Raw genomic sequence first — 25,751 nt, 5'->3', positions numbered from 1 at the left:
CAGAAGCTGCGACGGCAGGGGCGGGGGGGAGACTCGCACCGGGAGCTGGAGCAAGGGGCCCGAGGGCCTGAGACGTCAAATGCAAAGGTACATTTTGCCCCCAAAGCGTTGAAGCAATAGTTCCACAAGGGGTTTCAAGTTATTTCAAATAGAGTCCGGAAAGGACTCAATTACCCAGAATGCAACAGTCTGCACCATCAGTGCAGAGCAGTTCAAATAAAGAGTCTAAATAAAGTTCTTGTTTTTTCAGTAAGTATTGGCTCTTTACCTCGCTCACCTCTTCAGCCGGCCGAGAAAAAATGTCCCAAGAGAAGGAGGGGGAGGCTGACGCTGACCCTGGACCCTAAACGAGGTCCTCCTGGGGAATACAATCGTGCCGCCAAGGCCACTGCCAAAACCAAACTTCTGTCCGTAAGAAGAAGAAGAAGAAGAACAGCCCCCATAGAGACCAAGAGCTGCTTCGCCGCTGGGTGCCTGATGTAAGGAGCAGTTACGGAGCCTGCATTCTCGCCGAGAGGAGAAACGCCATCACCATTGCTGAGGGCGGGGCTAACCAGTGCCAATAGGCTGGATCATAAAAGGGTTATTCGCTTTTACATTAATTTACCAGAGAACATTGTATGGATGATCAGCTATTTGTAATTTCAGGGATTTGCTGGATCGAAGAAGGGCAAAGTACAGAAGAGGATAATTTCGCAGTGGATTGTGCTTTGCATTAAGATCTGGAACGCAGTAGTCAATAACCAGCCCTTGGAGAGTTTGCAGGCTCATTTCACCAGAGCCAGTGCTTCATGCGGAGTACCTGTTACAGATATTTGCCAGGCTATTTGGGTGTCTCTCCATATATTCCCAAAGAACAATTGTCTGTAAAGCCAGGTCAATCGAGATGGGTGTTTTGCCCACTCTGTCCCGCATGACTCTTTAGTTTGAGGCAGTTCACAGACTCACCACTGGGAAGTACTGTTTTGGTATCTATTCAAAAGATGAGTAAACTGAAGTTAGAAATATCTGAAGAACCAGTTAATTACCCTTAGTGGCCCTCTTTCTGGTAGATACTTTCCGCAAATTCCTCACCAACCCCCATCCAGAGTAGTCCGTCACTTATCCATTTGGAGTCTAGCACTGCAGGTGTTTTAAAATCCTCCCCGTTCTGTAAACATAACTCTTTTCCATCTAAAAAAGTTACATGAATAGAAAAATGCACACTGGGCAAAGCCAATTTCCTGTTGGGTTGTGTGTCTGATGGCGTGTACATCCCAGAATGCAACTGATGTCAAATAAGTGACACCTCTATGGGATTCCGATCCTCACTTCCGTAGCAAAATTACATTGGCATGAAGCCACACAACGCCACCTACCGGCATGAAGCGGTATTGCTGAAATGTTTCCAGATCCACTCTGGTGCCTGGAGAATATTCAAAAGGTGAGGAGTCTGCAAAATCACAGGGTTTGCAACTACACAATACTATTCTAACTATTTACAAAAGCCATTTTACGAGTTTTGTGGTTTTTGACCTAGTTTGTGCTCACAACCGTTGATCAAATACCGACACTTCAAACAAGCTGGTATCTAATTTGCAAAGAGAAAACTATCCATAGGTGGGTATGCTGTCCCCTGCAGACCACTATCCCTGCATTTGCAGCCATTCACAGAGTTGCAAATTACACCACTCTAACTAATGTTCTTCAGGGAGGTTGCGCTGCAACCCCTTAAGAATGAACAATTTGCGATGCGACTTACTATGACAAAGGTTGCATCGCAGATTGCATTCATTTTCCAAGCTAGTTAATGTGGAAATTGCACGTCATTGGTTTGCAAATCCAACAATTACATCAGGCCCTCGGAGTGTTCATTTAGTCATAGGGATCCTCGCCACTGACTCATGCCTTGTCCTCATCAGTTGGATGCAGTGATTAGCTTGTCCAGTTAGGTTTCAATAATCTTTTAGGTCAAGCAATAGCTTACATTTAACAAACTCAAAGAAAGATGCTGCCTCAATGAAAATATATATCTGATTACTGATTCAGTCCTCTGAGCAGTAACACATTTCCCCTACATCCTCCTGCGCCCTAGAAAGGTGTATGCAGGGGAATGGTGGAGATGACATAAGGGAAGGGTAGAGCACAAATTAAAGAGACAAAGATTGTATTTTTACTTATGTAAACCACGTTGTCAAGACCCCTCACTACCTGCCCTAGTCAATAAAATTAAAACCGCTTTTTATGTCCAGCTGCATAGGTGCTCCCCCACCCCCCCCTCCGCCCCTCCCTGGCAGAGCCACTGTCCTCAAGAAAGGAAAATCATACTGTGGGTGCCTATGGTCTTTTTTCCTTGCCTCCAGAGCACTCTGTTGCCCCCACCTTAATGAAGACATGATGTTGTCTGTCTTGATTCATCCCAAGCCTGGCGAGGTGCCACAACAATGATTTCAGCCCCAGTTTGTGCAGGCCTTTCTTAATTGCCTGAAGCTTCTGACGCCTGGTTTGTGTCGATCTGCTGTAGTCTAGGAAAATTACAATGTACCTACCATCCTTAATCACAGTTCAGCTGTTAGATACCTCCCTCAGAATAGTTTCCCTTTTTTGGGCACTACTCAATTCTGCAATCACCGCACACTCAGATTCCTTGTTGCCACTGGATCTTCCCAAAGGCAGTAGATATGCCTTCCATACGAATACTCCTGAAGTGTCAGCAGGTATAACTTTATATTTAGGAAACTAATGATTAAAGTAGTGTAGGAAAGTGGGTTTCTGTTGCAGTAACCCCCCAACTTTTTGCCAGACTACTGATGCACTTTCACTTGATGTGCCCTGGGTCCCTGCCAATCAGGTTCCCAGGGCCTGTGTTCTTTCGCCAAAATTAACCCAATTGGCATCTCTGGCCGCAGGTCAGCCCCTGGTAAATGGCACCACAGGTACCCAGGGCACTGTGACCAGGGAAGACCTCTAAGGGCTGCAGCACTTATTGTGCCACCCTTAGAGGCCCTGTACCTTTATACATACATACATACATACACATGCACACACACACACAGCCTTTGCGGGCTGCGAGTTTTGGTGCACAACAAAGTTAAGAGTGCCATGCCTACAACCCACTGCCCTGGCATTGATCAGTCACCCCTCTAGCTGGGTGCCCCATGCCAGTGGTGAGGGTACAGGTACATGAGCCCTGTACCCCTACAGTGTCTAAGTCCATTCAGTGCAGTGCTGCCATTAAGAGTATATGGAGCTGGGAACTTGTCATTACGAACTCCACAGCACCATAATGGCTACACAGAAAACTGAGAAGTTTGGTATCAAACTTCTCAGCACATTAAACCCACACTGATGCAAGTGTGGGATTTAATGAAAAATGCACACAGAGGGCATCTTAGAGATGCCCCCGGAAAAAAAACCCAGCCTCTGGTGGGTTCCCTGACTGGTACTCACCAGCCTGCCACCACAAGATATGTTTCTGGACCCCTAGGGTGGGAGCCTTTTCTCTCTGAGCCCAGAAACAAAGCCTTTCCTGGGCGGAGGTGTTCACACCTCCCCCAGGCCAGGAAGAGCCATCTGTGGCAGGGGAGCTTCAAAGGCCTGGCAGCCTTTGTAATGCGACCCCCAGCCCCTCCTGCTATCAGAGGCAGGCCCCTTCCTGTCTCCTCTCCTTTTCGGCAGGAAGAGAGGTGGGAAAAACTAGCCAGCCCAGAAGGTGTGCTCACCTCTGCCAACTCCACCCCTCAGGTGGGGGAGGCGAGGTGAAGCCCACTCTTCAGTGCCCGCCATCTTGCAGATGGTAGGCATTCCCCAATCAGGATTAGGGATTGTGCTCACCCCCCACTGGCTCCCACGTAGGGAGAGCACACCAAGGGTGTAGTTACCCTAAGGTCAGTAGCCCATTGGCTACCGACCTCGAGACCCCTAAAACGCCCCCTAAATACAGTATTTAGGGGGAAGCCCTGAACCAAGAAAGCAGACAAGGACCTGCAACCAGAAGAAAACGAAGAAGGACCGAACAGCCGTGCAGCAGTTAACAAGAGGAAGACTCCCACTGACTTGGCCCCAGCCCTACCGGCCTGTTTCCCACTCGATCCTGCTCCTGTGAAATCCCGGTGTGTCCTGAGGCCAGCAACCTCGAAAACCCCTGAGGACCTGCCTGCCTTCAACTGCAAGGACTCTGTCTCCCGTGAACACCGGATTTGTTCATCTGCAACCTCTGGCTCCGGCCGGACACCACGGATCCGCCCCATTCTGCACTTGCCGTCTGCGGCCTGAGCTCGAGTGGGCAAACACCACGAGGAGGTCACCCCGGTGATCCTTACCCGAGATCTAGCGACCCCTAACCTGCCTCAAGCCTCCAACCGATGCCAGCAGCCTATATCCAGAAGGCCTCCCTAACTGCGACCAGAAGCTGGTAAGAAGATCCAACCCCCAAAGGCACCCCTGCACCAGATGCCCCACGGCCTTGTGTGCCCAAACCGACTGTGCATAGCCAACCCCTAACTTCCCAACTTAACTCTCAAAGTGGTGGTGGCACCCAGAAGACCTTCTTCCCCGAGCCTGCAGTGCCTATGCAAACCGGAGGTTCCTCATTGAAACCAACAGGGCGCCCTATGTCGAAACAGCACCCTGCACCCAGCTGCCCTAGTGCCGCTGAGGGTGCATCTTTGGTTCTACTTTGTTTCGCCATTTGCCCTGAGCTAAAGTCCAGGAGCTTTGCTCCCACAACCCAGTGGCCTGCTTGCCAGCAGCCACCAACCGGAGGCCCCCTTTCCCCAATTGGATAACATTGGGCCTCAGCACTCTCCACCCCGCCACCCTAGTGCCGCTGAGGGTGGAATGAGAGTGCATCCTGGACCCTGGGGGAACCCTGGTTCTAACCCCAGAAGCTCCACTCCAAAGACAGAATACTTACCTGGTAACCGTTAACTTCATTTCTCTCTATAGGAATCCATTGACTGTTTTTCTCTTAAAAATGTTCTAAGTGTGGAGTTGATTTGTATGGAAACCTGAAAAATAACAATTGTGCAAAACTGAGTTTACTTATTTTTTTTCTAGGAAATGTCCTAGTGTGATATCTAGGCATATCACACTGTGTAGAAAAAGTAATCTAAAAAGTTATCTCAAAAGTAACGTAAAAGTAACTTACCTGTAATTTTCATTTCAAAGTCGATGCAAAGTATATGTACAACATTTTACAGTATTGCATTACCAGTAATTCAAACTGTAACCATTTCAAAGTACATTTACAATTGCATTTCAAACTGTATATTTACTGCAAAATATTTATCTTAACTGTGCTAGGCTTGCTTGGTTCTAGGAACTAAAAGAAAATGTTTATACAAAACAATTGGTCTGAAGTTCAGTCTTTGAGTGTGTGAACTCATTTGCTGACTGAGTGTGTACAACAAATGCTTAACACTGCCGTACTGCTCGACCACACTACCACAAATAGAGTGCGCGATGCTATCTAACTTTACCTCTGCCTACCTTTGGGGATCCACTGGACTCTCTGCACACTATACTTCACTTTGGTATAGTATATACAGAGCCAGCTTCCTACAAGTAGCTAGACACTTCTTTCCTCTAGCTTCTTCCCCACCCTCAACAAGCAAATTTGAGCTGCTCCAACACAAGCCTCTTAAGTAATTAATCCGTGACTGTGTTTTAATCAGGACTGGCATAGCACTCTTTTGAAAGCCCTGCTGTGCTCACAGCCTCCAGTTGTATAATCCTAGCCATATTTTCCTGTGACGTGCGATCTGTTTTAACCAACCATTCATCAAACGTTGCCATAGTGGCATCTGGGACTTGTATCTTCTTTTTAATGTCATTGGTTAGTCGCTTTAATTCGCTTAGTGCTGTAAGGTTCAAGGTTTCTCTCTGTGATGTACCTTCAACTGCTCCAGTGCTACTCTCAATGTCTCTTTCCCCTTGTTGTGATAGATGTTGTGGAGAAATGCTTCTGCCTCCCCTCCTGTGTTTGGCCTTTTCTGTTCTAGGTGGCATGTTGAGATATACGAAAAAACAACAATTGATGGACAGAATGCAGAACAATGTCATACATTCACCCCAGTACAGAGATCTGGGCCTAAATCCATCGTTTTTTTGCTCACCACGCCGTTCCAGTTTGAACCCAGCCATATGGAAATCAGTCTTGACCCTGTGCCTCATAGGAACAGTCCAGCCCGAACTGCCAAACCAGGTCCTCACTGGACTGGAAACAAGCATCCTAGGACCAGTTTCGGGGTTTCACCCCTCTTCAGCCAGTATAGCTTGATTCCAGTGGCATGGAGAGCAAGGGACCCACGTCTGGGCATACCCTTCCCACTCGGGGCTTGGCAGTTCGGGCTGGACTGTTCCCATGAGGCACAGGGTCAGACTGATTTGCATATGGCCATGCCTGAACTGGGGTGGCAGGGTGGGCTAAAGAACGGTTATGGATCAAACCCAGATCTGTTGACTGGGTGTGAGTGTTTGATTGGTTCTGATGCTCCGTCCATCACCACCCCCTTTTGTACCGCTTTGTTCGCCATATGTTGGCAGGGTATGCTCAGACGTGAGTCCCTTGCTCACTTTGCCACTGGACTCAAGCAAGCCTGGCTGAAGACGGCTGAAATGCCAGAAACCAGTCCTAGGAAGCTTGTTTCCGGTCCAGGGAAGGCATGGCTTGGCAGTTCGGGCTGGACTGTTCCCATGAGGCACAGGGTCAGACTGATTTGCATATGGCCATGCCTAAACTGGGGTGGCAGAGTGGGCTAAAGAACGGTGATGGATCAAACCCAGATCTGTTGACTGGGTGTGAGTGTTTGATTGGTTCTGATGCTCCGTCCATCACCACCCCCTTTTGTACCGCTTTGTTCGCCATAAGTTGGCAGGGTATCCTCAAACGTGAGTCCCTTGCTCACTTTGCCACTGGATTCAGGCAAGCCTGGCTGAAGACGGCTGAAATGCCAGAAACCGGTCCTAGGAAGCTTGTGTTCGAGGCATGTGGGCTGCTGAATTCATATCTGTGCATAGATCGCCGCCTAGTGTTGGGTTCGGATGTTTGCACGTTGTTGTCCTGGAAGAGTCTTCGAAGTATCACGAGATAGGTGACTCCTCCCCTGGACCACAGTGCGCATGGGCATCCTCTCCATCCTTAGATTGTTTTTTTCCGCCATTGGGTTCGGATGTGCTTATCTTAGCTCAAGTTAGGAAATTTCAGTTTAAGGCCAAAAGGCCTTTAGTTATCGTCGGTACTGTTCCCGTTCGGTATCGAAGAGTTTCTTTGGTGCTTTAGCACCTTCTTCCAACTTTTCGGACCCGCTTGGTCCGAACATCGAACTTTGCTCGACGATGGAATCGAGGACTCCGTTCAAAAGGTGTCCTTTATGCCACGCGAAATACCCACACATCGACGTCCACCCGGTATGCAACAAATGTCTCTCACCGGATCACGATGAGTCGAAATGTATGGCCTGTGCCCGATTCCGATCAAAGAAGACTCTCCGGAATCGACGGGCAGTGAGATTAGAGGCGCAGTAATCGGCGCCTGCCCCGGCCAACATCTTTAGCACCGAAGACGAGGACGCCGAGAGCGTGGAAGAAGTAGACTCCAACCCCGCTTCCGAACACGATTCCCGATCGGAAGACGACGATGAGGTGATCTTTCAGAGAGAAGAAGTCATCGACGAGGTAGGAGACTACGATGAGGCCTTTGGGGCCGAGGAAGATAGCTCCAGCGAGGAGCTAGGCCAACCCGTCGATACGGATGCCGACAAAATACGTCGTGATGAGGCTCAGGTCGAGGGATCGCCTTCGGGCCTTACCCCAGATCAATCTCACGGTTCTTCGGCCCGGCATCGAACGTTTCGCAAGAGCCATTATTGTCGAAGACGACTGGATTCCCTTCAGCGAAACCGAAACCATCCATCGCACCAGTTCCATCGAAACCGAAAGGGAAACTGGTTGTGATCGGCTCGAAGGCCTCGAAACCCTCCACTCCTTCGACGCCGGCAAAGGTCATCGGCTCCGACCGCGCTAAAAAGGATTTCGGTGCCGAGCTCACCGCAGCGGATACGGTTGCCGAGCCGAAGAAGAAGGCCCTCGGACCCAACAAGGCGCCTCGGCCTCTGGCACCGAAGACATCGGCCCCAACCACCAAGGTCAAGGTGGCCACCCCGTCTACGTCGACGTCTAAGACGGCGGCGCCGGCCAAGTCATCGACTCCAACAAGCGTCGATACCTCCCTTTGGATCGATGACCCCATGACTGCAAAGAAGTCGGGGGCCGCTTCGACGCCTACCTCCAAGGTGCCGACCGGTTCCAAAGAGCCATCTGCGTTCACCGTGCAACAGGTCTCGGCATCGTTGCAACGCATCAGAGAACGGGCAGCCCTCCACTCTACGTCGGGCCCCGACACGCACAAGGCTTCCAAAGCACCCTCGGCGCCGACCAACATCACGTTTGGGTTGCCGCCACCCACGGCGCCGAAACTGTTCGAGATTCGGACACGTGTCCGCCAGACACAGTCCCCATCCACTGGACCAACAGATCTCGAGCCTTCACAGCCACAATTTATCGACGCCAACACTGGCAGGTTGATGCTCCGCAAGCGGAAAATCATGCCAGAGAGGGGATTGTACTCCTATAAAATTCCTCTCAAACACAAATTGCCGGCAGGGTCAGAGCCAGTGCTTCATGAACACTTTCAACCCTTCCATCAGGATCCACCGTCCTTTTCTCTGACGCCTTCAGAGGCGGACGCAGTAGAGGACTATGTAGGGGATGATACCACCTACCCTGGGGATATCGATCCTGATGATCACCTGCAAGACCCAGATCAGGCATGGGATGACCCCACAGACCAGGGTACCGCACCAGATACCCATGACACGCAGCTTTATAACGTAAAGACATCTCCCACAGAGGACACTGCTGCCTTTAATGCCCTCATAGAACGGGCTGCTGCCAATCATGGGAGTAGAACTCCATTCTGACACTGTCGAAGAAGACTTCTTGGTGGACACTTTCGCCTCTTCCGAAAGAACTGTCAAGACTCTGCCCATGTTAAAAGGGGTTCTCAAACCTGCCAAAGACATTTTTAAGGAAACAACCAGGGCACGGGTGCTAAACCCCAGGATTGAAAAAAAGTACAAGCCTGCACCCGGAGACCCTATGTACATTAGGGGTCAGTTACCTTTGGACTCCATGGTGGTTGCTAATGCTCGCAAGAGAGCCCACTCACAAACAACAGGTGATGCTCCTCCCCCGGACAAGGAGTCCAAAGTGCTGGAAACATCAGGCAAACGGATTGCAGCGCAAGCAGCGAACATCTGGCGCATTGCCAACACACAGGCACTCCTGGCCCGTTATGATAGGTCCCATTACGACACACTCGAATCACTACTCCAACATTTGCCAGATGAATATAAAGAGGCAGCGGAGATCCTCATTAGAGAGGGACAACTCCTTACCAATGCATCCATCAAGTGCGCACTGGATGCAGCCGACACAGCGGCGAGGGCAATCAACACAAGCGTGATGTTGAGACGGCATGCATGGTTGAGAATCTCAGGCTTCAAGCCAGAGATTCAGAACAATATCCTGAATCAACCGGTCAACCCAGACTATTTGGCCCTGAAGTTGACACTACCCTCGAGAAAATTAAAAAAGACACTGACACTGCGCAATCAATGGGGGCTCTGCAGACGCAGCAGTTTCGTAGTGGCTCCTTTCGTCTCCCCGGGCATAGAGGAGCAGCTAGAGGTCAGGGGTCACAGCAGCAGTACACTAAAGGGGGCACACAAAGTACCTATGATAAAACCAACAGAGGTGAATATCGTGGCTCCAGCACCAAGGGCAGATGACGCGGTTACGGCAACACCAGGTCCTCCCCCAAAAACAAACAGTGACGGCCTCTCCCTGCCCCCCGACCACATAACACCTGTCGGGGGGAGACTCCAACGGTTCCTGTCAGCGTGGAAAACCATCGCCACAGACAGGTGGGTCAGGGACATTATCCAACACGGTTACTGTCTCGAATTAACGTCCACTCCACCCAACATACCGCCAAAGCACCGTCCTATGTCCGTAGAGCACTTGGCATTATTGCAGCAGGAAGTGCTAAGTATGCTGCAAAAAGGTGCAATAGAGGCCATGCCCGTCAACCAGCAGGGGACAGGGGTGTACTCTCTGTACTTCTTAATCCCAAAAAAGGACGGGTCGCTCAGACCTATACTAGACCTGAGACCCCTCAACCAATACATTCTCTCAGAGCATTTCCATATGCTCACCCTACAGCAGGTTCTTCCGCTACTCAGTCAGGGAGACTTCCTAGCCACACTGGACCTAAAAGATGCGTATTTCCACATACCCATACACCCTTCACACAGAAAATATCTCAGGTTCACTATTCAAGGCCATCACTATCAGTTCAAAGTTCTTCCCTTCGGAGTAACAACAGCACCCAGGGTCTTTACCAAGTGCCTAGCAACAGTGGCGGCACATCTACGGAGACAACGCATTCACGTCTTCCCTTACCTGGACGACTGGCTTGTTCAGGCAAAGTCAGCCCAGCAATGTGCCTGCCACATGTCCCTCACCATTCACCTTCTTCACAGTCTGGGATTCTCACTAAATTACCCAAAATCACATCTCCAACCCGCACACGTACGACAGTACCTGGGCGCGACCATAAACACTCTGGCAGCCACAGCTCAGCCAAATTTAGTGAGGCTAAACAGCATACAACTGCTGATCTCAAAGTTCAGACCTCAACACTCCCTTCCTGCGCGAGTGTTCATGCAGTTGATAGGCATGATGGCCTCCTGCATTTTCATAGTCCCGCACGCGAGACTACATATGCTCCCGCTTCAGGAGTGCTTGGCACGTCAATGGAATCAGGCTCACGGGCAATTAAAAGACCTAGTGTTGGTGAGCGGTCGGGCATACAACTCTCTGCATTGATGGAATACACAAAACCTTTGCAAGGGCCGACCGTTCCAAGAGCCTGTTCCACAAATAATACTGACAGCGGACACCTCTCTCCAGGGTTGGGGAGCTCATGTACTCACTTACACAGTGCAGGGACTATGGACAACGCAACAAAAGAAGATGCACATCAACGTTCTGGAACTGATGGCAATCTTCCTAGCCATGAAGGCATTCAAAGTACACTTGTGCAACAAAGTCGTGTTGATCCGGACGGACAACATGACTGCCATGTACTACATACAGAAGCAGGGAGGAACACACTCTCCACAGTTGTCTCATCTGGCTCAGAGCATGTGGAAGTGGGCCATTCAGAGGAACATATTCCCATGGCGGAACACCTCCCCGGCAAGGACAACCAGATGGCGGATCTGCTCAGCAGACACAGCCACCAAATGCACGAGTGGGAGCTACATCCGTCAGTTCTCCAACCGTACTTCCAACAGTGGGGTCATCCAGAGATAGACCTATTCGCCACAAACTAAAACGCGAAATGCCATAGCTTTGCCGCCAGGTTCCCACATCCACAGTCACAGGGCAATGCGATATGGAAGAACTGGTCCGGCAGATTTGCATACGCTTTTCCCCCAGCGCCACTAATACCTCTAGTGGCACGCAAACTGCGACAGCACTCACTGACACTCATCCTAGTTGCTCCCACATGGGCGCGCCAACCATGGTACACCACCTTTCTAGAACTTTCCGTGGTGCCGCATCAAAGGGTGCGGATCAAACCCGCACTTTTAACGCAGAACCATGGCGAGATTCAGCACCCAGATCCGCAACAGCTGAACCTGGCAATCTGGCTCCTGAAGTCTTAGAGTTTGGCTTTCTAAACCTGCCACCTGACTGTATGGATATCATCAAGGAGGCCAGGAGACCCACTACCAGAGCTTGCTATGCGGCTAAATGGAAAAGGTTTGTCATTTACTGCAACAACAATGACATTAACCCGCTGGACGCATCCATTCAAAACATCATCTGTTACCTCCTACACCTATACCGATGCAATCTGGCATACAACTCAATACGTATCCATTTAACCGCGATAGCAGCCTATCTCCAAAACAGGCAGCACCTCTCTTTATTCAAAGTGCCTGCCATCAAAGCCTTCTTGGAGGGACTCAAACGAGTAATTCCCCCAAGACACCCACCGGCACCGGTGTGGAACCTCAATTTGGTCCTCACCAGATTAATGGGTCCACCCTTTGAACCTCTCCATTCATGTGAGATTCAATTTCTCACCTGGAAAGTAGCTTTCTTAGTGGCAATCACTTCATTAAGAAGAGTTAGTGAACTCCAGGCACTAACCATTCAAGAGCCATTCATACAGGTTCACGCAAACAGGGTTGTACTGCGTACCAACCCCAAATTCATGCCCAAAGTGATATCGCAGTTCCACATGAATCAAACTATTGAACTGCCTGTTTTCTTTCAAAATCCACAAAATGTCGCAGAGAGGATGCTCAATACACTAGATGTGAAGAGGGCCCTCATGTACTATATAGACAGAACTAAGGACTTTAGAAAAACAAAACAACTTTTCGTTGCCTTTTCTCCACAACACAAGGGCAACGCCATTTCCAAAGCAGGGATAGCCAGATGGATCGTTAAATGTATTCAAATTTGCTATCAAAAAGCTAAACGCACATTAACGATTCCCCCACGAGCCCACTCAACACGAAAGTTAGGGGCGTCCGTGGCTTTCCTAGGAAACATTCCTTTACAGGAAATATGTAGAGCAGCCACATGGTCCACTATACATACATTTACCAAACACTACTATGTAGATGTACACTCAAAACAGCAGGCAGCTGTAGGACAGGCTGTTCTCAAAACTCTTTTTCAGACTGCTGCAGCCGGCACGGGTAGCCGCCGCTAATGGAGGAACTGCTATGTATTCTATGCACAGATATGAATTCAGCAGCCCACATGCCTCGAACTGAATATGCTACTTACCAGTATGCATCTGTTCTTGGCATGTAGGGCTGCTGACATTCATATCGCCCACCCTCCTCCCCGGCGCCTGTAGCGGCTGCAGCTCTCGGAATTACTGTATAGCATGATCATCACTTACTGTATCTACTCCATCACTGCCACAATGGCGAAAAATAATCTAAGGATGGAGAGGATGCCCATGCGCACTGTGGTCCAGGGGAGGAGTCACCTACCTCGTGATACTTCGAAGACTCTTCCAGGACAACAACGTGCAAACATCCGGACCCAACACTAGGCGGCGATCTATGCACAGATATGAATGTCAGCAGCCCTACATGCCAAGAACAGATGCATACTGGTAAGTAGCATATTCATTCCGGTCCAGGGAAGGCATGGCTTGGCAGTTCGGGCTGGACTGTTCCCATGAGGCACAGGGTCAGACTGATTTGCATATGGCCATGTCTGAACTGGGGTGGCAGAGTGGGCTAAAGAACGGTGATGGATCAAACCCAGATCTGTTGACTGGGTGTGAGTGTTTGATTGGTTCTGATGCCCCGTCCATCACCACCCCCTTTTGTACCGCATGTTGAGATATAGTCTCCATGGTAATCTTTCACTGCATAACAAATATTTGGCCACCATTTAAAAATAGGGCCACCGGACCATCCACAGACCACCTGGGATAGCAGTCATATAGAAGCTGTCTCCACCTCAGCACTATAACGCTGGATTGGCTGCAGGCTAGTTGACCAGATAAAAGAAACACAAAAAAACAGGGCCAGTGGCAGTCATTAATTTGAGCAGGTGAGGGGGGAGTGAGTGGGACGCACATACACACATATACATACTCACACCTATACATTCACAAGCATGCATATGTACACCCACCATTCACAAGCACATACACACGCCCAGTCAGTGTGTGTGCGCACACACACACGCACTCGCGCACTCTCTCTCTCTCTCTCTCTCTCTCTCTCTCTCGCTCTCTCTCTCTTGCTCTCTCTCTCTTGCTCTCTCTCTCTTGCTCTCGCTCTCGCTCTCGCTCTCTCTCCCATACATTCATAAAATCTGAAAGAGACTATTGGTTATAGATTCCTTACCTTCGATTTACCCCAGGTGTCAAACTGGATCCGAAGAATTTTTTCTCAGCAGTACCCCTGCGTGTCGGTAGGTGGCGTCGGTCGACTCCGCCTTCATCGTTGGCATCGTGATCACCGGAATGACGTTGCAGTATCTACTTAGACGCCGCCCTGCGCGCTGACATCTTGTTCCGCGCTAGCCAGCACAAATTCGGAGAGAGCGGTACCCTTAGTCACTTTTTGACTAAAGCTTTTTGACTTTTGTCTACATATTTTTCGAGTTGTTCAACTCCTGGTGCATGTAGGGATGTCCCATCGGCGTACCGGCTTCAAGCCTTGTGACTCCTGTCACAAATGTATGTTGTTTACGTACCCATACATTGTGTGCCTCTGGTTTTTGGAGCACAACCATGACCTAAAGTCGTGCTCCCACTGTCGAGCCATGAACCCGAAGTCTTTGCGGGAACGGTCCCGAAAGCTCCTGGAGGCCCGGCAGTCAGCTCTGTGCCGCTCGAGGTCCTGGTCAAGAGGGAGGTCGCGGGACCGGTCACGGAGTCACCACCATTATTCCTTCGCAAAGACTTTGTCGTCCGGTAAGTCGAAGCACAAGAAGAAGGCGAACAAGCACTGTTGCTCTTCGCCTTCTCCCTGTCCGTCAGCTGACGCGACATGGGGCGCGGAAGGTAGTAGTCTTTCGGCTCTGCCCGCGGATCCTGCTGGGATTGCTCCGAGCTTCCCTCCCTTCCCAGGAGCCTGAGCGTCCCCTGCCCAGCTTCATGCATTTTACAAAGCCCTCCACTCCATCTTTGGGCAGCCTGACTCCGCGCTTTTGGGCCTCACAGACTCGGCTGGGGGTTCTAGGCCTTCGAAGCCGGCGGCTACGGTCCCGGCGCTGCACGGCCCACAGGGAACCAAGCCTGGATCTGGATCGACGCTGGTTGACCTCAGAACACCTCCGCCGGCACCGATTCCTCTGACAATTCCTCCGCCGCCCGTTGTGTCCCCGGCCGGCGTCGACCCCGGCCTCCCTCTCGACTTGGACACGGAGCCGGCCGGTACTTTTGTACCACTGTTCTATCCTGGTGTTCCTTTTCGTCCTGAGTGGCAGCCAGAGGAGGGTGAGGAGGACTGGGAGGGGTCTATTGACCCTCTGGCGGGCCAGCTAGAAGAGCCGGACTGCAGAGAGAGTTGCATGAGGCCAGTGGTCTGGATACATCACCATACCTTTGCATGCTTTCTCCCCCTACAGTGGCCACAGAGGAGGGAGCCTCCTACACTGTTGTATTGCGTAGGGCGGCTGAGGCCTTGGGCCTTGAGCTTCCTACAGTTGACACATCCCTAGATAAGATGAAGGACACCAAGACTTCTAAGTCTATGGGGGCCTTACAGTTCCCTTCCCCTAGAGGCTCTTTTCGCCGCTCTTTCTACAGAGCCGGCTCAAAAACCACGGGTTCAAAACAGCCCTCTAGCTCCTACAAAAGCCCCACTCAAACATCCCCCAAAGGATACTTTTGCGGAGGATACAGAGGCAACAATAATAAAGAGAGAGAATGCGGCAACAACAACTGCACCTCCTCTACCACTAAACAGTGACTTCCCTCCACTTCCTCCCGATTATCCCACTCCTGTCAGGGGACGTCTTTCACAGTTCCTACCTGTCTGGAATTCCATCACAACAGACAAGTGGGTAAGACAAATTATCCAGTATGGTTATTACCTGGAACTCACTTCTACCCCCCCCCCCCAAACATTCTTCCCAGACAGCACCAGATGTCCTCAAAACATCTAACAGGAGGTTCTCTCTCTATTACAAAAACACGCAATAGAACCAGTCCCCTTGCCTCATCAAGGCACAGGGGTTTACTCCCGCCATTTCCTAATTCCAAAAAAGGACGGCTCTCTCAGGCCCATATTGGACCTCAGGCCACTAAGGTGCTTCCACTACTTCAACAGGGCAACTTTCTCTCCACTCTGGATCTAAAGGACGCCTACTTACATATTCCCATTCACCCGCTCACAGGAAATATCTCAGGTTTGTGATAGACGGTCAACACTACCAATTCAAAGTCCTTCCAGTCGGGGTCACTACAGCAACCAGTCTCTTCACCAAATGCCTTGCAGTAGTTGCAGCCCACTCAAGGAGACAGCACATTCATGTCTTCCCTTATCTGGACGACTGGCTCATAAAAGCCAAATCACACAGCAGCTGTATGCAACACACATACAAGACTATTCAACTGCTTCACAGCTTGAGATTCACAATAAACCTCGCCAAATCCCATCTCCAACCGTCCAACATAGAACAATACCTAGGGGCTACAATAGACACTTCAAAAGCTCTAGCATACCACAATCCAGTCAGAATAAGCGCCATACAGGCTCTAATCCAAAAATTTCAGCCTCTAAACTCACTACCAGCGCGAGTGTTCATGCAGTTATCCGGGATGATGTCCTCCTGCATTCTCCCCGTCCCTTATGCAAGACTCCAAATGCATCCATTACAAGAATGTTTGGCGCATCAGTGGAACCAGGCTCAAGGTCAGCTAACAGATCTGGTGTTGGTGGATGACTGCACCCATCGCTGTCTGCAGTGGTGGAACACACAAAACCTTTCCAAAGGGTGGCCGTTCCTCGACCCGATTCCACAGACTGTGCTAACAGCAGACGCATCGCTTACCGGCTGGGGAGCTCATCTGCAAACCCATACCATTCAGGGCATATGGACCCCCCAACAAAGACAATTCCACATAAACTACCTGGAATTGTTAGCAATCTTCCTAGCGTTAAAATCTTTTCAACTCCACCTCCTAGGCAAAGCTGTCCTGGTACGTACAGACAACATGACAGCAATGTACTACATGCAGAAATGGGGAAACACACTCTCTACAGCTTTCACACCTAGCTCAGAGCATATGGAGATGGGCCATTCCGCAAAATATATATCTCCTTACAGAACACCTCCCAGGTGTACACAATCACATAGCAGATCTTCTCAGCCGTCAGACACAGCCGATCCACTAATGGGAACTTCATTCTCAAGTTCTTTTTCCATTCTTTCGCATGTGGGGCCACCCAGAGATAGATCTGTTCACCACACATCAAAACGCAAAATGCCCTATCTTCGCGTCCAGGTATTCACACCCATTGTCCAAAGGCAATGCGCTGTGGATGAAGTGGTCAAGCAAATTAGCTTACCCTTTTCTGCCTCTCCCACTCATTTTGTTAGTGGTTCAGAAACTCAAACAGTATTCTCTCACAATGATCCTAGTTGCTCCAACATGGGCCCGACAACCATGGTTCACAACCCTATTAGAACTATCAGTAGTACCTCATCAAAAACTGCGTCTCTCACCCAAGCTTCTCACTCAGAACCATGGAGAGATAAGATATCCAGATCCCAATCAACTAAACCTTGCGATCTGGCACCTGAGGGTCTTTGAGTTCGGCTACCTAAATCTTACGCCAAACTGTATGAATATCATTAAAGAAGCTAGACGCCCTACCACCAGAGCATGCTATGCAGCAAAATGGAAACGATTTGCCATTTATAGCACAAGCAACAAGATCTATCCACTAGATGTTTCTATTCAGAACATTATCTGCTACCTCTTGCATCTACAACAATGTAACCTAGCATAGACATCTATTGGGCTATATCGAGCTGCCATAGCAGCCTATCTCCAAAACAGACAACATTTGTCTTTGTTTACAGTGCCAGCTATCAAAGCTTTTGTGGAAGGACTTAAAAAGAATAATCCCACCCACAGTCCCGCCCTCTCCAGTGTGGAACCTAAATGTGGTCCTTACCAGACTCATGGGCCCCCTTTTGAACCTTTCCTCAAATGCGAACTACAGTTCCTCACTTGGAAGGTAGCCTTTTTGGTTGCTATCACATCTCTCTGGAGAGTTGGTGAACTCCAGGCATTAACCATACAAGAACCATTTTTACAAATGCATCATAATAAAGTGGTTCTTAGGACTAACCCTAAATGTTTACCCAAAGTCGTATCTACCTTCCATCTCAACCAGTCTGTTGAACTCCGTGTTTTTCCCTCAACCAGAGACAGTAGCAGAACGAACTCTTCACACCTTAGACGTTAAAAGAGCAATACTCTACTACATTGAAAGGACAAAATCCTTTAGAAAAAACAATCAACTCTGTGTGGCTTTCTCCCTACCTCATAAAGGCAATCCCATCTCAAAAGCACGAATTGCAAAGTAGATTGTTAAATGCATCCACATATACTATATCAAAGCCAAACGCACACTAACCATTCCACCTAGAGCTCATTCCACACACAAACTTGGGGCTTCCATGGCATTCTTGGGGAACATTCCCCTAGATGACATCTGCAAAGCTGCAACTTGGGCTAAACCACACACCTTCACAAAACACTATTGTGTAGATGTGCAGGCAAAAAAACAAGCAAGCGTGGGCCAGGCTGTATTAAGAACACTTTTTCAAACCACTGTAAGAGATACAGGTAGCCACCGCTAAGGAGGTAACTGCTGTACAGTCTATGCAAAAGTATACAATCTGCAGCTCGTATGCCTCGAACGGAAAATGCTACTTACCAGTATGCATCTGTTCTTGGCATGTAGAGCTGCAGATTCGTATACGCCCACCCGCCTCCCCGGATACCTTTATCTGTTCCAGTACTATCTTACTTAGATACATTACACATGGACATCTTTTTCTACTTCTTACTACTCCATCGTAACCCTTCGTGGCAAAACAATCTAAGGATGGAGTCGATGCCCATGCGCACTATCATCCTAGGGAGGAGTCACCTACCTCGTGACTACAAAGATTTCTTCCAGGACAAAAACAAGTGCAAACATCCGAGCCCAACACCAGATGGCAATCTATGCGAAAGTATACGAATCTGCAGCTCTACATGGCAAGAACAGATCCATACTGGTAAGTAGCATTTTCCTTACCCTCCATCAGGGGACGGCTAGTGCAGTTGTTCACAGAAAATTGCAACGCCATCTAGTGCTGCAACAAACAGGGCAGGGTTGGGTTGTGGATCCTCTGTCAAGAGGCCCTGCGTCTCTGGACATGACTGGAGTAGCAAGGCATATCCCTGGTGGTTCAGCTCCTGGCAGGTTCCCTGAAAACCAGAGCGTACGACCTCAAGATCATACAAATTCCGCTGTCAATGCCTAGCGGATCACGAGGTGGCTCAAAGTCTCTTTCAACAGTGGGGAGAGCCTCGGTTAGATCTGTTCGCCACTTCCAAAAATGCACAATGTCAGTTTTGTATGCTGGAGTTTCTGAGGTGGCTCACACTTTGAGACGCTTTTTGTCTTGAGTAGCGCTCAGGTCTCCTGTTCGCCTTTCTGCCCGTACTGCAGCAGCCCAAAGTTCTGAAGAAGATCTGGAACAACTGGGCCACAGTCATCCTTGTGGCTCCGGATTGGGCTGGGAGAGTTTGGTATCCTGAGCTACTGAGCATGGCCATCGATCGTCCGATCAGGCTGCCCCTTCAGAAGGATCTTCTGTCGCAGCAGCAAGTGAGTTCTCAAACTGAACCTGTCCACTCTCCGCCTTCTTGCTTTGAGATTGAGTGGCAACTCTTGACAGCTTTAGACCTTCCTCCCGAAGTCTGTAATGTCATCTTGGCAGCTAGGTATTCCTCCACCAAGATGGTATACGCCTGCAGTTGGAAAACAATTGTGGCATGGTGTGCCGCCAAACATGTTGATCCCCTTTCTGAAGTTTTGCTTTTCATTCTTTCCCTTGCCCAGCAGGGCTCTACTCAGGGTACTCTCAAGGGCTATCTGTCTGCCCTTTCTGCCTTTTTGCAGCTGCCTGAGTAACCCTCATTGTTTAAGCCCCCTATTGCACATAGGTTCTTAAAAGGTCTTGTCCATCTCTTCCTTCCTTCACCATTTTGTTATTCCTCAGTTAATTTGGTTTTTACTTTTTTAATGTGTGCTCCTTTCGAGTCTCTATATAATTGTCTCGTCCGGTTTCTCACAATCAAAACAGCCTTTCTTGTGGCTATTGTGTCTGAGTGAGTAAACTCCAGGCCTGATAATCTAAGCCGCTTACCTATCCGTCTATCCTGACAAATTGGTGCTCCGCACAATGGCCTCCTTTCTCCCGAAAGTGGTCACTCCTTTTCATGTAGTCCAATTTATCACACTGCCTACCTTTTGCGCTCCTCCACATCCCTGTAAAGAAGAGGAGCGACTCCACTGTCTTGACCCCAAAAGAGGGTTGGCGTTCTACCTTGACCGCACACAAGAGTTCAGTGTGGATGACCAACTCTTCGCGGGGTATGTTGGTGCGAAGAAATGTTGGGTGGTGCAGAAACGAACCATCTCTAGATGGGTCATGCGCTGCATCAAAATCTGCTACGCACTGGCTAAGAAGCAACCTCCTGAAGGCTTGCAAGCTCATTCCATCATAGCTAAAGATGTGACCACTTCATTAGCAGACAGAGTTCCGGTCCTGGACATCTGCCAGGCAGCAACATGGGCATCTCTGCACAGGTTTACCAAACATTACTGCCTGGACAGTCAGGTCCATAGGGATGAGCACTTCGCCCGTTTGGTCCTTCAGGACTTCCTTGTGTGGAACTGGTCTGCAGACCCACCTCCGGGGAGGTATTGCTTGGATATCTATTCAAAGGTAAGGAATCCACAGCTAGAAATCTCTATCAGATTAACAAGTTACTTGCCTTCGGTAACACCTTACCTGGTAGAGGCTATATCTAGCTGCAGATTCCTTACTGACCCACCCATCCTCCCCACTCTGCGAACTGATTTCTAGGGACAGGGCAGACACCTTTCAGGGCCCCAGTTTTACACACCAGTGTTTTTCATGACTCTATGATTCTGGTGTGGAACGTTGTAAAAAAACAAATGGACGTCAGCCCGCCTGGTTGGTATATCTGTATAGGTACCGCAGGCGTCACTGCCAACATAGACAACGTACATGGAGCCGATTGATGCCACCTACCGGGTCACAGGGGTATTGCTCAGGAAAAACTTTCCGGTTATAGTTTGACTACTGGGGAAATTCAAAGGTAAGGAGTCTGCAGCTAGATATAGTCTCTACCAGAGAAGGTGTTACCAAAGATAAGTAACTTGTTCTTTTGCACCTGAAGTCTTACAATTGCAATATCTTCAATTTCCAGAAGAGTGCATGCACATTAATAAGGAAGCCCAAACGTTCTCTACGACAGCTTTCTAGGGGCCATTGGAAAAGATGTGTCCACTTATGTACCATTCTCCGCAAGGAGCCTTTTGAAGGCCTCAGCACATGACATCAATTCCACCTACAAAAGGCAGGCTAAGTCTACTCTTCCATTAGGATACATCTAACTGCGGTGGCAGCTTACTTACAAGTTGGCAAAAACTTTTCACTCTTCAAGATATTTTTCTAAAGCCTTTCTAGAAATCCTTACAAATGTGATCCATCCTAAGATATCACCAGTCACTTTCTGAGACCTTTGTTGTTCATGGAGCTCGTGAGGCCACCTTTTGGGCAGTTACACTTTTGGCTACTGCAGTTAATTTCGTTGTTGGTGGCTTTCCTCATTGCAATTGCTTCTCTGCATAGATCAAGCCCTAACATTCCAAGAGCCTTTTATTCAAGAGCACAAAGATTGAGTTATCCCTTGCATACATCCTCGCTTTCTGCCTAAGGGCATCTTCCCGTTCCATATCAATCAAACCATTGGTTTTTCAAGTTTTTTCCCCACAGCCTCAGTTTTTTGCAAAAAAAGGCCTTAAACACTTTAAATGTTAACAGCCCTTCTGCACAATACTTACTGTATGAAATTACTTAGAAAAACCATCTCTTTGTTACTTTTTGGCGAGACCCATTTCCAAAGCAGACCCTGGCAGATGAATTGCCAAATGTATTGACTATTGATATGCCAGTGCCAAACTCAGACTGCACTCCTTGTCTTCAGCACATTCCATTTGGAAAAAGGGAGCCACTCTTCCTTAACTGGCCAACATCCCTCTTTCAGTGGTGGCTGCCTCGGAGCAGGAGTGGTGGGGCGGGGTGTGAGGGGTAATGGATAAAACAAGAAACTAAACGTACCTTCACCACCACCGCCGCACACCTCTCCTCCGTCCTCATCTCTCTACAATGGCAGCACCGTAAGGACCCAGGCTCCAAGACTCTCCCAGTCAATCACGACGCTGCTCATGCAGCGTCGTGATTGGTCTGAGCGGCCTGTTTGGCCGCTCAGGCACTGCCTGGGGAGCCTGGGCATGTCCTCCACCGGGCTGTGCAACACAGCCAAGTGTAGAACATGCTAAGTGCACATGACTGTTTGGCCAGCCCAACAGGGCGGCCAAACAGTCATGCACACTTGTGGAGTGCAAACCACTCCTAACTCTGCTCTGGTGAACTCAGCCCGTCCCGCCCCGAGTCCCACACAGATAAATAAAATTATAATAACCTCTTGCTATCATTTATTTTTTGTTTTTTGCACTGCTCCATAAGCAGTGGGGCACCGTTCCTCCGCATTAGCGGAGGAGCCGCCACTGCCCTCTTGCAGGCATATGTAAAGCTGCAACTTGGTATACTATGAACATTTTCACAGAGGCCTTGTCTGGAAGATTTTCTTTTTTGCATATTGGCACCTTGGCATCTCATTCTATCAGTAACCTGAAACATTCACAGCTCTCTCACTACCTCCTTAATAAAAACTTTGTTCCAAATCATGTGAAGCTGTTTCTTGTAATTCTTTGGCTCTAATCATTTACAAATTGAGTAAAGTTAATCTGTGCGAACTTGCTTGACAATTAATAAACCTTTACTTCCAGCTTTGACCACTCTTAGCAACTCACTTCATCATGGGATTTCGTTTGATATCAAAAAATGGCAGAATATCACTGACCATGAGTAGTATCTTATAACAATTTTTAAAATAATACCGTTTTGGTTTTTGGAATCAATTTTGTGGAGAAAATATGCTCACAAGTAGTAAAAGTTTTGTTTTTCTTTTCACTTCGAGTTGTAATTTGCCACCATAAAAACCTCTTTTGACCCTTCCCCTACAACAGAAGGAAAGACTGGAAAGGTGCCAACAGGAATTGTACTTTACATGAGTGCAGTGACCCTTCGGATTTAAAACTGAGGACACTGCCCTCGTACATGAAGCTTCCAATAAACTAGGATCCCTGAATGCAGCTCTACTTATTTGGGTTTCTCTTCCTCTAAAAATATTTCCTGACCAGTTGGCTTCACTCGACATTTTCAGGCACTACCACTGATTTAATTACTTTTCAATATTTATAGTTTTACCTTTTTATTTTAGAGCGAGTCTCCCTTTGCTGTTCTCCAGTGACCCTGTCCGCTTTCTTTGACCAATACACTTCCTTTTTTGATAAAACGTGACAAAATTATGGATATCATTGAAGGTTGTGGAATATGTCAGGATAAGATATATGGTAGGACGAAGGACAAGGAGGGAACTTTATTGTTGTAGCACTGTTAATGTCAGCATTGACTCAGTCAACATGAACAGCAACATTGTCACCAAGACCCACTGTGTCGCAATGACCTCGTTTTCGTTAGAGAAGGAAGATGATGTCACTATCTCCACATTATAACCACATGCAAGCCTGTGTGGCTCACTGGTTAGAGAAGGCATACCCTGAAGCAGAGGTCAGACCCGGGACCAGGGTTCAATTCCCGACGCGGCAGGGTCTGAGCCCAAGTATCCACGGACTCGATAATTCTCACTTCGGTGCCTACTCGAATCATGGGTTCACACTCTGCAACTCTGGGCAATAGCTTGCTTAATCTCCACTACGGACCCCCCCGCGGCGGGATTCCTGGCTTTCACCTTGGGGATGCCCAGTACGCGTTATCTCACAGGGAAAAAGCCAGGACGGGTTCCCAATGCAAGCGCCGAGATGCCCAAGGATAAGTCGAGCGCTATATAAGAACACACATACATACATACATACATTTCTCTGCTGGACAACATAGAGAAACATAATTATGCTTTACAGAGAATACAGTACAGTAACAATGTCACACCTAATTTTGGTATTACCTCCTTTGCTTCAGAGATGAGTAATAAATTCCTCCAGTGGAAGTATTTCAACTATTAAATAGACATAGCAGCATACCTAGGCACAGAGATTCTATATAATGCCAAACTACTCCTAGTCCACCTCACATCAGGCTAAAATTCAGAGTACCTTGGGAACTGTATTCCTCATTGGTGACCTTTGGAGTCCTAGCCAAGGTATTTCCCGTAAAGAATACCAAAATGTTTCACAGTATCACCAGTGAGCCTGCCAGGCATACCACACTTCACACATCCACCACCTCTTGACATTTTGTTGGACAGGCAGAAGTATATCATTTCATCCTTTGACTCTGGTGTCTGATAGCAATAGCTTATCCCCCCACAACGCTTGGTGCAGAATGCCTAGCTTTTAATTAATGAAGAAGCATTAGAGAATGTTGTCAGAGGAACAAAAAATTCAGTCCTGCTAGTTCTCTATGAAATGGAACTGTCACAGTCAAGAATATCTCCCTATTGTAGTTGAGAGAAGTTTCAGGTTGTTGGTGCTTCAAATCTGTCCTCTTTTCTGACATGGACACTGGAAGGTTGTTATACTATTAGTAGACCTGCTTTCATGTGTCAGTACAAGGAAGCACAGAAAATTTTCACATTTGTCCGTGCCGATGGTATTCTGTTTTCAGGAATCCAGGCAATAAGTTATTTTTCAGCGCTGAAATTATTCACCTGCAGTAATTTATCATGATCCAAACATTACTACTCATGAGTTCCTGATAGCCTTACTTTGAAAATCAAAATTATGGTTCTGATTTCTATATTTGTTCTCCGCTCGTCTTTCCTGCTGATCTACAGCTGTAGATTTTATAAGTTTGAAAGTACTGTTACAGCTACCTGGTGACAGGGAAAATTTGAGTGTCGATTAAATTGAACCTTACTTTGTGTTGTCCGGAACCACAATTTGCTGTGCTTTTAGGACAGCTTCAGACCCTTATTTGCTGCTGATTTTCACCTTCCTTTCTTGATGTATACAGTTCCTTCTCCCTTTTATTTCCTGCTTTTTGTCAGATCTTTTATAGTGCCTCTCATATTGCCTGCTGTTTCTGGTCTTTGTCCGCCTTCTCACCATTGTTTCTTGCTGCTGTTTAGCTTTTGTTACCACTTCTTCTCTCATTTAATTCTTGCTTCTTCTCAATTTTGATCTCTGCTGCTTCTCAGCTTTATCATGTGTTTTCATCTTTATTCCATGGGAATTTTCAGCTTTGTTCCCTGCTACTTTCACTGTTTGTTTCCTGTGACTCCTCACCATTGTTCCTTCCAGTCTTCTCTTGTTTCTTCTCTGCGGGCTCTCACTTTCGATCTTAGCTGCCCCTAGCTTTTATTGTGTGCTTCCTCTGTCTTTGTCTTCTGCTGGTTCTCACTGTAGCGTTGTTCCTTCATAGTGTGAGTGGAAGATTTCAATCAACAGAAGACAATAAGAAGAAGGATACTGAGTCAACAACTTTGACCAATCCAGAGACCAAAGAAAGACGCAGGTGAGAAGTCTGACTGCCACAGTGTGAATGTTTGTAGGCATTTGAGTGAGCTGTCATCTCAAATAGGTTTGTGTGCGACGTCTTCACAGGGTTTCTCTACATTTGTTGCTTCAGAGCACTCCATTTTCTTTGATGTAAGCCTGTATAGAGTAGGAAAGGACACTGTCCATCTCTGCCCACTATTCCTTGTTTGAAGAAATGCTTTTGTCTTGAATTTTTATTATGTAATGTTTTGCCAT

The 25,751-nt window shown here is 48.2% G+C and overlaps 1 protein-coding gene across 2 annotated transcripts in view; it reads left to right on the top strand.

Annotated features, from left to right (window-relative positions):
• LOC146857829 (protein phosphatase 1 regulatory subunit 12A-like) overlaps positions 1-25,751 on the top strand; it is a 600,392-nt gene that overhangs the window by 433,894 nt on the left and 140,747 nt on the right. For both annotated transcript variants that reach the window (XM_085648504.1, XM_085648505.1), the window contains exon 14: positions 25,420-25,512. In XM_085648504.1, coding sequence (XP_085504630.1) covers positions 25,420-25,512 — 93 coding nt within the window. The remainder of the gene's footprint in view (positions 1-25,419; positions 25,513-25,751) is intronic.

This window comes from Triturus cristatus, chromosome 3_2 (genome assembly GCF_964204655.1).
Source record: "Triturus cristatus chromosome 3_2, aTriCri1.1, whole genome shotgun sequence".
Lineage (NCBI taxonomy): Eukaryota > Metazoa > Chordata > Amphibia > Caudata > Salamandridae > Triturus > Triturus cristatus.
This window is presented reverse-complemented; position numbering and strand designations above follow the sequence as displayed.